The sequence below is a fragment of the Hakea prostrata genome, chromosome 1 (assembly GCF_041222555.1).
Source record: "Hakea prostrata isolate BN-2017 chromosome 1, UWA_Hpros_2, whole genome shotgun sequence".
In the NCBI taxonomy this organism is placed as follows: domain Eukaryota; kingdom Viridiplantae; phylum Streptophyta; class Magnoliopsida; order Proteales; family Proteaceae; genus Hakea; species Hakea prostrata.
Genome location: NC_142600.1, coordinates 6,738,910 through 6,753,209, shown reverse-complemented (window position 1 = coordinate 6,753,209; position 14,300 = coordinate 6,738,910). Strand labels below are relative to the sequence as shown.

Here is a 14,300-nt window from a genome sequence, read left to right as displayed (position 1 = left end):
AAAAGTAGATCTAGGGTTCCACAGACATACTGGACCCAAGTCACCCTACTAAACCTTAATTGGACTCAAATGAAATGATGCAAAATTTCCAAAATATCCCTTCTGGTAATAGAGGGCCGTAGGTTTTGGGGAAGCAACCCTAGGCCTTGTTTCTGGCCTTTCAGCGCTGAACTTGGTTTACATCAAGCTGCCTAAGATTATCACCACCACCACCACCATGACAAAGACCTTGTCCTGCCAAGCACTATTAGCCTCTCTCTAAGAAATTTGTAGAAACTGTTCTTAGAAGTTGATCTTACCAAAATGGATTTCTTGTTCATAAATTGTTCAGATTGGTGCATACTAAGACAATTTCAATTTCTTGCCTTGACACTATTTCAGGAAATAAACCTGATATTGTAATAGAAATCATACCAAAGAATGTTGTGAAGTAATTTACAGGTTTATCCATTAGTTTCTTTTGATTGGAATAGTATTGCTGCAAATGATTGTTGATTATTGAGTCCCTGGGATTAGAATCAGATGGACCTTCTTGTCGTACGGCTAGTGGTGGTTCAACATTTCATAAATCTCTCCCCTGTCCTCCTTTAAAGTTTCATTTTGAAGAACTTTTGATTATTGTTATCTTCAAGACAAGGTTTAGATGATGTTATGCTATGGGGCTTATGGCTTCTTGTTGGCTCCCATCTAATCTTATGATAATTCTATTATGGTTGCATGTTAGCAACTGTGACCCCTTGTGTCATTGTGTCATGAATCCCCTACTAACAGACAATGATTGGTAGAGAAGTGCCTAATGTTTTTCAAGTGGTTCTTTGTTGTTAAGGTGTTGCCTAGGTGTCCAGCCACCTTGGTTTCCTTGTTCGTGTTGCCCTGGAAAAAGCCCTCATCCATTGCCCTCATTAGACCCTGTCACCTGTTACAGCTATGTGGTGGTTTCTACAATTTCTGTTTTCTACTTTGTTGGAAGCTGCACTCCCTCTTTTTTGTGAATAAATGACGACCATTTTGTTTCTTTTATTAGGGGATTCATTATTTATTTATGTTCTGACATTTACTTTTTCAATGTACAGTTTCTGGGTGACGCTTGCCCATTGTCTGCTTCCAGTTAAGTTGACAACTGCTACTATTCCAACTGATGGGTGAGTTCATTAATGCTCTAATCCATTTTCCATGTGTTTTTTTTTTTTGGTCAAGTTTTTTACTCATGTCTTCCTATCCTTGACCAAAAACTCTTCTCTAATTTATTGGTTAACTTTAATTGGTTCTCTTCAAGAGTAAGTGACATGCATCATAATCTATAAGTATCGATATGGTGCCCAAAGATATTGGGGTTAGTACATGTAAGAAACCACAAACCAAAAATATATTTTGCGTCTCTTTAATACAATATGTCTCTAATAGTCACCCATCCATTATTTTAATCCTTGCATATAAAAATATGGTTGTTTTTGAGATGTTCAAAAAGAAATAATTATTGTATAGAGTGTAAGAAAGATCTTCATATGATCTTTATTGACCTAGAAAAAGCTTATGATAGAGTCTTTAGAGCGTTAATTTGGAAAGTGCAAGAGAATAAATGTTGCCAGTAAATAAGTGCACATAGTTAAGGATGCATGATGGTTTGGTGACAAGTGTAAGAACAGTGGGGATACAAGTAAGTGAATTCCCAATTACAGTTGGGCTATGTCAAAGATCAGTTTTAAGTCCATATTTATTTGTACTTATAATGGATGAGTTAACTAAAGACATTCAAGATGAGGTCTTGGGTATATGCTTGTTGCTAATGATATTGTGTTTATAGATGAGACTCAAGTAGGGATTATACCAAGTTAGAATCATGGAGAGGTGATATAGAGGACTATGTTCCCAAAGAATTAAAATAGGGTGGATGAAGTGGAGAGGTGCGTTTGGGGTCTAGTGTGATAAACGTATTCCCTTAAAGCTGAAAGGAAAATTCTATAGGACCGTCATTCTACCATCTATGATAATATTTAGTCTTTTAATTTTCTTTGTGTCTGCATGTTTTGCCTTCATTTGTTAGGTTGATGGCTCATATGATTATATTTTCATTATGAATTGTGATAGAAAGGTAGACTTAATGATTTGAGAATGTGTTTGAGTTTGCAGACCTGCCTCTTGACGGGCTTCACCTAACGCTAAGTCGCTAATTATTATTTCAAATTCCAATCGTTGTAGTGTTTGTACTGGAGTTTTCAGTGCTGTGTTTTAGACTAAAGAAAATGATGGATCTCAATCCACAAATTAATAAATCAGATTTTTAGCTCAACAATACTATCACATGTGCTAGATTGCATCAAAGCCACCCTTCCCTGACAGTAGTAATAGGGCAAGGTTGAACCAGAGAATGAGGCCAACAGTGTAACTGACAAAAATATAAATGCATCAAGTCTAGGTTTGGGTCTGTAGCTCATCATGCTGGTCCAACCAGCCAAATGATACTTCATCACTTATGATCCATCCATTGTGAAAACATGCATTTAAAAGAGAGGAGAATTTAGTTATCTTCAGAAAGTGGGCATATAGACTTAAAGTAAGCAAATAAAATTTCCCCCCTTCTGACAATGTCTAATAGGTTGTATGTTATACCGTAGGAGAGCCTAATCACACAACATGGATTAGTGGATGTGGATACGTTCTCCGTTATGCGAAATTGTAGGAAAGGTAAGCCTACTAGTGCTAGCATAGTTCTAGGTCTTGCAAGATGTCGGCCGAGCTCTTTTTTCTTTTGAGAGCTCAACACGAGATCTCATGCAAATTCAAAAATATTAGGCATCTTGGCTGAGATCTCGGTTTAAACCAGCCTTTGTAAGTACTTCATTTTGGTTTAGACGATTTGAGATAGCTCGATCTCGACCAGTCTTGGTACTACTTCTCCTTTGCTGGTTTGGGTGTTTTGACCAGTTTTTTGCTGGAAAGTTGGTTGGATCTCTATCTAAACTACATCATCAAGCTGTTTAGCTCACCCACAGCAAGGGTCTACTATTTTTAAGCCAATCTTGAAGTCAGGTGACTCTTCTTCCCAAACTTCATTCCCCCTCCCCCCCCCCCCCCAAAAAAAAAAAAAGAAAAAAAGAACGAAATAGAAAAGAAAAAAAAAAAAAAAACTATGTTCTACAGTAGGTGTTTGGATGTGGATTAAATACATGTTCAATAGCTTTGTGATCTTCTACACTTTCATTCCCTTATAGCATTGGTTTCAAAGTTAGGGTTGAGTTGGAATTCATGTATACACTTGTTTCTCACAAATCTAAGGCCATCATTGTGATTGGAAGGCATTAAATAGGACAAATTCCAATTGAGATGGGCCCTCGAGTTGAGCCATGATTTTTTACAGGATCTCAGCGCGGTTTTTTGAGGAACTGAGATTCCTGTTGAGATCGAGATCTCAAACCACGTGTCCTAGTATAGGTTTTGGAACTTAAAGGAGAAGCTTTGAAATCATTTACTGATAAGCTGCTCAAACACAAAAGGTGGGACTAACACACACTAATATTGTAATAGAATTGTGGAATTAGATGGTTTCTTACATTAAGATAGTTGCAAAAGATGTCCTAGGAGAGTCGAAAGGATGTCGTCATTGGTATGGGAAGATTTGGTGGTGGGTGGTGAGGTTCAAGTAGCCATTCACAAGATTCAGGATTTTGTTCTGTCACGAGGTTCAATAATGTAAGTCTAAGGTTAAGGATGACTTAGCCGCACTTAAACCCACAACTCAGAAAAATAAGATCCATTAAAGAACTAGAAGTCTAAGGTGTTTGGCCACATCAGACGGTAGAAATTTGGTCAGGCACCTTATTCAATTGGAGGCAGCAATAGCCACTAAAACAGCAGCTTGATGGAGGAGTTGATTGCAGTTTGAAGGCTTTATTCAATCAACAGAAGCAGCAACACAGGTGTAGCTTCAGGGGAACTTGAACAAGAGAGGCAGCCATGAAACAACTTAGAAAAATAATGGGGGAAGTGGTAAAGGTACTTGAGCTCTCTCAGCAGCAAGGTGGTGGTTTTTTTGTCACTCAAGCAAGAGACAAGAATAACACAAGGCTTCAGTAATCAATTTCCATAAAAATCTGTAGACTAATATATATAGAGCAAAGGGTTGCTCAAACAAAAGTATGAAACTAGACTTTGCTGATTTATTTAGGCAATATTCCCAGTAATACCAAAATAAATTCTTCTAATCTGAAACTGGAAACTAAGTGAATAGAAATTCTTAGGCTTAATAATTTTGCTGTGAGTATGAAGTATGAACACTAAAATAGAATCTAATGAAATTAGCAAGTAAATAACTTCTAATAAGTATTCAGTCTTCCGAGGCTATGGACCCTAGTCTTCAAAAGTACTTTGTGAATAAGACAAAGATTGGCCGTGATACTGTTCACGTGAACAATGTTCACCTTGTGGATGCAAAAAATCCCCGCTGGGAGACTCACCCACCACAGCCAGGTGTGCGACCCGGGTTGAACACCGGATTAGTCAGGGCAAAGCCTTGGAAACCGGGGTTGGCAACCAAAAAAAAAATTTTAGCTAATGCCACTAATTGGCCATATGGCCCAGGGATTGGTTCAAAAGTCAACCAGCCCTATTCTTCTTTATTGTATTTCTTGCCAAACAGTTAGGTGTCTACATCACAATAAGGCTGAGTTGTTGTTGATGTTGGGGTGCTTATGCTGTAAGTGATTATCACTTGAAACCTGTGCAGAGTTGTGAGGAAAGACACGCATAACCTAGTATCAAGTATGACCTTTAAGCTAATTGGAGGTTGAGGATCCATGTAGTTTACCCATTTAGCTGGGATAAGGGTGGGAGTGGCCGTAATGAATTTTGTGCTGACTGTTCTTAAGTTTACTGTGCCATGTAAGTTTCTCCTTGTTCCTTGTGTTGCTTGGGTTGGTGTGAGGCCATCAAGCTGAGCTTCTTGTCTGCTTCTAAATTTTATAACATTGAGGTGGAATTTTTAATTTTATTTGTTAACCATGTGAAGTTTATTGGGACATGTGAGGGCTCTGAGAAGGGATGTCTAAACATGGATTTCATATTAAGATAGTGGTTGGTCCACACAATTACTGTGGTGGTGGTTTTCATTGTAGCCTCTGAACATTTGTTGGACGCAGAAACTGTTTTCCCAAGTTGTGTGAAATGGTCTAATTTTCATGTCTTCCAGGACGACTCCTATACAAAGTATAGAAAGAACATTTCAATTAACAAGAGCTGACAGAGACTTATTACTAAAACCCGAGTATGATGTTCAGGTTTGTTCATAGATGTTCAAATATCATTTTATTCATATTTAGAAATTATCATCTGATGTAGAGATAAAATTATGTAAAAGTATTATTTTGTCATTCAGGCATGGTGTATTCTTCTCAATGATAAGGTTTCATTCAGGATCCATTGGCCACAATTTGCTGATCTTCAGGTCAATGGTATGGATATTCTTGGTGTGATTCAGTTTTGTTCTTACATGCAGACGGAGTTATAGTATAATTCTTTTAGCTAAAAAAATGTGTACATTAATTTGCTTGGATATTCATTGTTTAGAAGGCATCTTAGCTTTTCTTTATAGGAAATGGTATTGTATTGGTTTCCTTGATGCTGCTGCTGCTGGTGATGAAAATGTTGAGGATAAAGTAAATATTTTTCTTTTTGGGGTGGTGTGGGACTGTAGGGACTAGTTTCAGGTAGTAGTAACAAGTTTCTGTTTGATGATTTATTAATATGTCATTGTTTGTTAAGAGAAGACTAATTTTAGGAAGTGATAGAAAATTCTGTTTAAATTGACTTTGAGAGTAAAATAAGATTCGGTACTGCCTCCTTTATAAGTTGAACAGATTCTATGGAAGCGCAACTTGATCCAGTTGCATTGGTGGATGGATAGATATAATATACTTTGGAAGCCTGAGAATACCGATGGAGGTTCGTGTTAAGACACTAATGTTGACGATGTAGGGATAGAGGGGCTGTAGCGTATCTAATCCAAATAACCATGTGCCAGGGGGGGCAAAATCAACCACAAAAGGACGAAGACAGGTGGATGGTCCTCTTAGGGAGCAGCCACTCCCATTTTGGCCTATGTGGACGGGAGTTAGGTAGAATTTGTTGGTTACATTAGATGGACATTAGAGAATAGGGAGGGAAGGAACTGAATAATGTTTTTGCACTAGCTTGCTTGTGGGAGAGGAAGAGACTCGGTTGAGGTATACTTAATGGTGTACTCAGGTTTTGGGGAGGGAAGCTATATGTTTCAGTAGCTGGGTTCATTTGTAATTGCTGAATCAGATCTAGTGGTTCATTTTAACTGCCTTAGTCGGCTGCAAACGTTTGAATCAATTAGAAGAGCCCATTACAGCTTTGATTCAGACCTTGCCTATACCATTCGAGAGTACAATATGTGTGTGTGTGTTTGTGTGTGTGATAGGTCCCTAATATCATAATCCCTAAATTCTAGGGAAGGAAACAATTGGCAGATTTGAAGAGTCCTATTGTATTCAAGTTACTTTTTAGGATTAGATTGAAGAGTCATATTACATTCAGGTTACTTTTGAAGAGTCCTATTCGATTGGGTGGGAATTAGGGATATTGTATAATAGGGGGAGGAGAGTAGAAATGTTTTGAGATTGGGAAGTTTATGTTAGAGCTATTGTCTTGGGTAGGTGGAATCACCTTCTGGTAGAATGTATTGTTTCTTATTCAACTTTTATTCAAAGTCCCTCTTTTCTTTTGAGTTATTCCACCTTGTTAAGTAGCCTATCCGGTCTACAAATTGGTATCGAGCATTCAGATCCGGGAAGTGAGATGACATTGTGATCTTTGGCAAGGGGAGGAATGGTTGATTGAAGTGTCTTCTCTTGATTTAGAAGGTTTGATCGAACATGGAAGATTGCGTTAGATTGGGTCTACGGATGCTGGGAAATTGGATTGGGCGAACTTACGGAGGCTTAGATGGAGTTCGGAGATGAGGGATAAGAAATCCATCTCGGCTTTGGACAACCACGGTATGGTGGTTGAGAACGTAGTAAGTCGATTTGGTACACGTTGAAAATCCAAGTCGATTCAAATGAGAGTTTGGTGTGTGCCTCGTTCGTCGGGGCTGGAGGACTCTTGCGTGAATCAAGAGAGCTCGTGCTGGGGGCGCTAGGGTTGCGAAATCATCGTAGGAGGAAGAAGAGACGATGGAGTATTAGGGTTTTTGGGGTTGGTTTGGTTCACCTACCGGTTCGTGGGTTTGGTCAATCCCTATGAGCCAATTGTGTTATTTGGGCCCCAATCAGTTATGTTTCGTTCAACATAAGGCCAAACAAAGCCCAACACAAAGGGGCGCTAGACCCCCAAAGACCCCTTGGGTCGCCACTCCATAAACCCTAGGAAGAGATTTTAGATTTTCACCTTGAGGACAAGGTGAACTGTTGGAGGGTAGTATTGATAGGTCCCTAATATCATAATCCCTAAATTCGAGGGAAGGAAACAATTGGCGGATTTGAAGAGTCCTATTGTATTCAGGTTACTTTTTAGGATTAGATTGAAGAGTCATATTACATTCAGGTTACTTTTGAAGAGTCCTATTCGAATTGGGATGATTCTGTTAATTAATACTGTAGGAACGTAATTGCTATAAATAGGGGGAAGGAAGAGTAGAAGAGACATGTTTTGAGCATTGGGAAAGTTTATGTTAGAGCTATTGCTCTTGGGTAGCCGTAGGAATCACCTACTGCTGGTAGAATGTATTGTTTCTTATTCAACTTTTATTCAAAGTCCCTTTTTTCTTCTTGAGTTATTCCACCTTGTTAAGTAGCCTCATTCAGGTACCTAACAGTGTGTTTTGAGGTGAATTTGCAAATGTAATTGATAAGGAGAGGTGCATCTTCCATCGGCACAATGTCTATTAATGATTCATGTAAGGTTCCAATCAACGTGGTGTCAGAGCAGCTCTGATCCCAGGGAATGGTAAGGGGTAGAATTGATGGAAGAATCGATGAATTGGAATCCACTGTGAAGGAGCTCTTAGGGCAAATGTCTGCCCTCGATTCAATTGATTTCTCTATCCCACCATATGGAGAAGGAGAAGAGAGATCTGGAACTTTTGAATGAGCTACGGGCACACCTATTGCGAGATAAACAGTAGAGGGTGAATCATTGTCCCTGGAAGTGACGATGGAAGGGCTCCTGTGGTTGTGGATGGGGGACAGGGGATGGTCGGTGTATGAGGAATTGATGGTGATAGTGCTGGCCATAAAAATGGTGCCATTATTTGGTTAGGAGACATTTAAGGTGTGAGCTAATCAGAGAAGCCTGAAGTATTTGGTGGACCAGCGTATCGTGGCGGAGGACCAGTAAAAGTGGGTCATGAAGTTGTTTGGGTTTTACTTTGAGATCATTTACTGGCCGGGCAGTGAGAACAAGGCTGCAGACAGCTGAACAGCAACATACTACCCTTTCCTTTTCGGTGGTGGTGTCGCATGGGAGTGGGGTTGGATGAGGAGTTGTAGGCATCTGAAAGTTATGAGAAGGTGATTCAGGCTTTACTAAATGGCTCCGAGGAATACCAAAATTACGAGCTCAAAAACAGGACTCTATTCTACAAAGACAGGATGGTGATATCTGAAGACTCTCAGTTGGTCCTGAGGTTGCTGACACAACTTCACTCCACCCCTTTTGCATGTTTTTTTTTTTTGGAATAAAAAATATATTAAACAACAAGAGAAAAACAAGAGAATACAAGAGAAGATACAATAGGGGATGAGAGAAGGGGGGGGGGAGACCGATTAAGAAGAGGATCGGATAGCAGAGGAGAGCCCCTAAGATCTAACAATAAGCCTAGTCCTTGGGGAATCAGCCATAGGGGGATGGTGGAGAGACGAGAGCCTAGAAGATGCATAAAAACAAATGGCCTTCCAAATCAAGCCTAGGGGCGAGATTTGGAGGTCCATCTCCTAAGGTTACGCTCCCACCATGAGTGGTGGATGATAGCTCCAAAAACAAGCTTACCTACTTGGTCGCAAATAGAGGAACCCAAAAAGATTCTCATGATCGATTTCCAATCATTAGCAAAACCACGAGGACGCCCCGACCAAGGCCAAATGGAAGAAAGGGCTAAGGACCAAAGGGAATGGGGGTAAGGGCAAGAGAAGAAAAGGTGGTCTAAGTTCTTTGATTCTATCCCACAGAAGATGTAAGTAGGGTTAACCAAGATGTGACGGCTAATGAAGAAGCTTTGGGTGGGGAGAGCCAAGTTGAGGGCTCTCCAAAAGGTAAGGAAATGGCGAGGGATATGGCATTTGAACCAAACTAAAGGGGCCTAGGGGACATGAGGGGAGGGGGAAAGGATGAGGTTCCAAGCAGAAGAGGTGGTGAAGGATTTGGTGGGAGAAGGAAGCCATATGGTGATGTTTGAAGTAGAGGGCAAAAGGGAAGGGAGGGAATCCTAGACATGCATGAGGTTTGGGTGAGCAGTGGGGGACCAAGAACCATTAGTGATGAAGGAGGATAGAAGAGCACCTCTAGAAATGCGGGTTTCATAGACCGAGCGGGGACCAAGAATAGATACAAGATACCCATAAGATGCCACGGGTCAAGCCGGAAAGATGTGGAGGATCCAGAGGATATCTGGACGGAGATGGCAGCCAAGGCTCTAGGACAGAGGAGGAGTTTTCTCTAGATCCAAGATAGGTTGGAGGGGGTGGGGGCTGTCCAAATGGAGTCCTATTTGAGAAGGTAGGAGTAGACCCAGGAGACCCAAATGGCATCTTGCTTTGAAACAATTTTCCAAATGAGTTTCAGAAGGCGAGCAATATACATCCTAGATGTGGCGGATGCCAAAGCCTCCTTCAATGGCTGGGTGGCAGATGTCGGACCAGCTGATGGATGGAGGAAGTGGGTGGACTCTTGGCCTTTCCAGAGGAAGGCATAGAAGAGAGATTCCATTGTGCGGATGGAAGATTTTGGGAGAGAGAAGATTCCACGCCAATAGAGATAGGAAGATTGGAGGACCGATCGAATAAGCACCAATCTGGTCTAGCATCGGGGAATAGTGGTGGGGGGTGAGCCTACTAGGATGAGAGGGAGTCCAAGATAGGAAACTGGGAGGAACCAGGCTTGAACCCAGAGAGAAGAAGGAGAGAGGAACTAATGGGATCAAAGACTCCCGTGAGAAAGATAATGGATTTCTTAAGGTTGACTCGAAGATCAGAGAGGGATTCAAAGGTGGAGAGGGAAGCAAGGATAGAGGATATAGAAGAGTGGTCAGCCTTGGAGAAAATCATAAGGTCATCAGCAAAGGCAAGATGGGTTATCTTAAGGGCTTTGCATTTAGGGGTGGGAGAAATAAGAAGCTGATCAGTTTTGGCTTGGAGGAGACGGGAGAGGACTTCCAGAGCCAGGGAAAAGAGGTAGGGGAGAGAGGGCACCCTTGGTGGATACCCACCTTGGAAGGAAAGTAGTTGGCATGGGAGCCATTGGAGATGATAGAGAAAAGATGAGTGGAGATGCAGATTCCAATCCAATGGACGAAGGAGGTGGGGAACCCATGGTGGAGAGAACCTCGCTAATGAAGTCCCAACGGATAGAATCAAAGGCTTTATGGAGGTATACCTTCAGAAGGGCCACAGGGGAATGGGCGGCATGATCAAAGCCTCTAACAATCTCCGCATAGAGATGAATGTTATCCGAGATACTGCGGCCAGAGATGAAGGTGGATGGGTTTGCACTAACCAGCAAGGACCTGATCGACTTGATTTGGTTAGCAAGGATTTTGGAGATAAATTTGTAGAGGAGATTACAGAGGGAGATGGGGCGAAAATCAAAAAAGGAGGAGGCTTTAGGTTCTTACCCCTTTTGTGTGTTACTTGGGATTTCTGAGAAGCTACAAACGGCTACAACATGGGTTGGTGTATGAGTGTATCTAGTCGTCATAAATACCACAGTTTGAGAATTGTAACCAGTTGTGACTCATGCCAGCTAGTAAGTATCAGTTCGTGAAGCCGACAGGACTTTTCAAACCATTGCCTATTCTGGAGCGTATTTGGGAGGATTTTAATATTCATTGGGGGTTTAACCCAAAACAGAGGCAAGAACATGGTGGTGGTGGTGGTTGATTGATTATCTGAATACGGGCATTTCATCGCCTTGACTCATCCATGTTCAACTAAGGATGTAGGTGTACTATTCAGGAGAGAGGTCATTCGGCTGCATGGATTTCCCAAGTCCATTGTTTCTGATACGGGTCAAGTTTTCATTAGCCACATTTGGAGCTCTTCAAGTTGGCGGCTAGCCGGCTACTCACTTGAAATTCAGCAGCGCATACCACCCACAAACTGATGGGCAAAAAGAGGTAGTTAATCACAACTTTGTGATTTAGTTATGGTGGTTTTGTACATAACAACTGTGGGATTGGACTAATTGTCTAATGTGGGCAGAGTACTAGTACTACAGGACCTTTAATTCAGCCACTAAAGTGACTCCATTTCTGGTCATCCACCTTACCTAATCATAGAACAAGTGGGGCCGGTTGCTTACTGACTCTTTTATTATCTAATTCAAAAAGTGCACCCTGTTTTTATGTTTCTCAGCTGAAGAAGGTGATTGGACAGAACATCATTCCCCAACCACTCCCCTCATACTTGGCTGAGGATTGTGAATTACAGCTCATTTCAGAGGAGTTGTTATCTATCCACTTCTTGCCGCAAGGAGTGTTGGAAGTGCTGTTAAGAGTAAAAGAGGAAGATACACCAAAGGCTGCTTTCAGGATAAGATATGTAGCATTATGAATTCTTAGTCATGCCATTTGGATTGACTAATGCGCCCGCAACATTTATGGACCTGATGAATAGGGTGTTCTATGATGTCCTGGATGAGTATGTGATCGATTGTGTTTGATCATCTTTATTGATGATATACTTGTATACTCCGAGAGTGAAGAGGAACATAAGAAACATTTAAGATCAGTATTGCAAACCCTATGAAATGAGAATTTGTTTGCGAAATTTTAAAAGTGTGAATTTTGGCTGGATAAAGTGGTATTTTTAGGCCATGTGATTTTTGCCGAAGGTATGACAGTAGATCCTAGCAAAGTACAAGCCATGATGGTTGGTTATTATAGGAGATTCATTGAAGGATTCTCCAAAATAACTATTCCATTAACAAGACTCACTAGGAAAGGGGTTAGATTATTGTGGACTGATGAATGCGAAAGAAGTTTTCAAGAGTTGAAGCAAAGGTTGGTGATTGCACCTATTTTGAGTTTGCCATCTGGAACAAAAGGATTTGTTATCTACAATGACGCATCCAGGAATGGCTTACGGTGCATTCTGATGCAACATGGGAAAGTGATAGCTTATGCTTCCAAACAATTAAAACCCCATGAACCAACTCATGATTTAGAGCTAGTTGCAAGTATTTTTGCCTTAAAGATATGGAGGCATTATTTATATAGGGAAAAATGTGAGATTTATACAGACCACAAAAAGCCTCAAATACATTTTTACTCAGAAAGAGTTAAATTTGAGGCAGAGGAGGTGATTGGAACTATTAAAAGATTATGATTGTAATATTAATTATCACCCCGGTAAAGCATACGTAGTGGCTGATGTGTTGAGTAGGAAGTCACTACAGCATTGATAACTAGACAGCCACATATCATTGAAGATACTAGAAAATTGGGTATTGAAATTGTGATTATGGTACTACAGCCTATGCGGCAAGCTTGATTGTACAACCCTCTATTCTTGAAAGGATAAAAGAGGAACAAAAGAATGATGAGTTCCTAAACAAAGTCATAGAAAATGCAAGATGGTAGGCAGGCAAACTTTAATGTTGATATTGAAGGGATTGTGTGGTACAAGACTAGGCTTTGTGTACCAAACAATGAAAAGTTAAAGCAACAACTGATGATGGAAGCTCATAATAACCCTTATACAGTCAACCCTGGTGGTACAAACGTGTATTGAGACTTAAGGAGCACTTTTGGTACAATAGCATGAAAAAGGAGATAGCGGAGTACGTACAGAAGTGTATGACTTGTCAACTAGTAACGATAGAGCACCAACGACCCTCAGGCTACAACCTCTGGATGTACTTGAGTGGAAGTGAGAACACATTACCATGGATTTTGTTTTTGTTACCTCTTTACCTAGGACTCCATAAGGCTATGATGCTATTTAGGTGATTGTAAATAGATTGACCAAGTCGTCCCATTTCTTGCCTATTCAAATTAATTACTCCCTAGATAAGCTAGCCAAGTTATATGTAATGGAGATTGTGAGATTGCACGGAGTACCTCTTTCTATTGTATCTCATCAAGATCCTAGATTTACTTCCAGGTTTTGGAAGAGTTTGCTGAAGGTATTAGGAAGTAGGAACTCATCTAAACTTTATCATTGCTTTCCATCCACAGACTAATGGACAATCTGAAAGAGCTATGGAATAATTACTATTGCCCCCATATACTTTGGTTTTATTACTAATCAAACCTCCTTTATGAAATTGCTATTGCCCCCTCATTCAATATGTCTATTTTGCCCTTCATTAAAATTAAGAAGTAAAAAATATGGCAATACCCTCATTTATAGAAACTATATTGAATGTCAATTATATCCTTAAAGTCTTATATTTTAGAATTAGTTTTAGATTTGGTGGGACCACATACTTATGGTTGTTGAAACTCTCACATTCCATTTAAATTTTTCATAATTACAATGGATGTTTTACAAACAAATTAGCATATAAAATGCTAATTGATAGAAATTTGGTAACATGCATAATGGTCAGCATATATTAGGTGATTTTCAATTTTCAACTTTGAATTAAATTTGATATTTCTATATATTTTAGTTTCTATTTTAAGTTTTATTTAATACATCTTTCCTTTATTTAGTGATTTCTTTTTAGAGAAGAAAAATCACATCTTTCCTTTATTTGGGGGTTTCCTTTTAAAAAAGAAAAGTTAATTTAATGTTAATTTTCCCCATAGTTAATTAAGGGTAGTATTATAACTTGACAAAAGAGTAAATAAGTAAAAAGATAATTGCAGGGTTATTTTTGGGATTTTGAAAAATATATAGATGCCACATCATCAATAAACTAACGGAACTTAATGGTAGGGGGGCATTAGTAATTGTAGACAAAGTTAAAGGTTGGATTAACAATTTTAAATAGTACAAGGGATAAAGTAGTAATAAAATCAAAGAACAAGGGGGCAAGAGTAATTATCCCAAGAACTATTTATATACAGGAGGACATGCTTAGAGCTTGTTAAGGGAAGCTAGAGTGACAACTTGTATCTGGTA

The 14,300-nt window shown here is 39.9% G+C and overlaps 1 protein-coding gene across 5 annotated transcripts in view; it reads left to right on the top strand.

Moving 5' to 3' along the window:
* The window catches only part of LOC149027033 (E3 SUMO-protein ligase SIZ1-like), a 52,842-nt gene that overhangs the window by 18,196 nt on the left and 20,346 nt on the right, over positions 1-14,300 (top strand). For all 5 annotated transcript variants that reach the window (XR_016173926.1, XM_089158378.1, XM_089158365.1 and 2 more), the window contains exons 8-10: positions 1,074-1,142; positions 5,186-5,273; positions 5,372-5,447. Coding sequence is in view for 4 of the 5 variants with exons in the window: in XM_089158378.1 (XP_089014504.1) it covers positions 1,074-1,142; positions 5,186-5,273; positions 5,372-5,447 (233 nt within the window). In the remaining variant the exon portion in view is untranslated. The remainder of the gene's footprint in view (positions 1-1,073; positions 1,143-5,185; positions 5,274-5,371; positions 5,448-14,300) is intronic.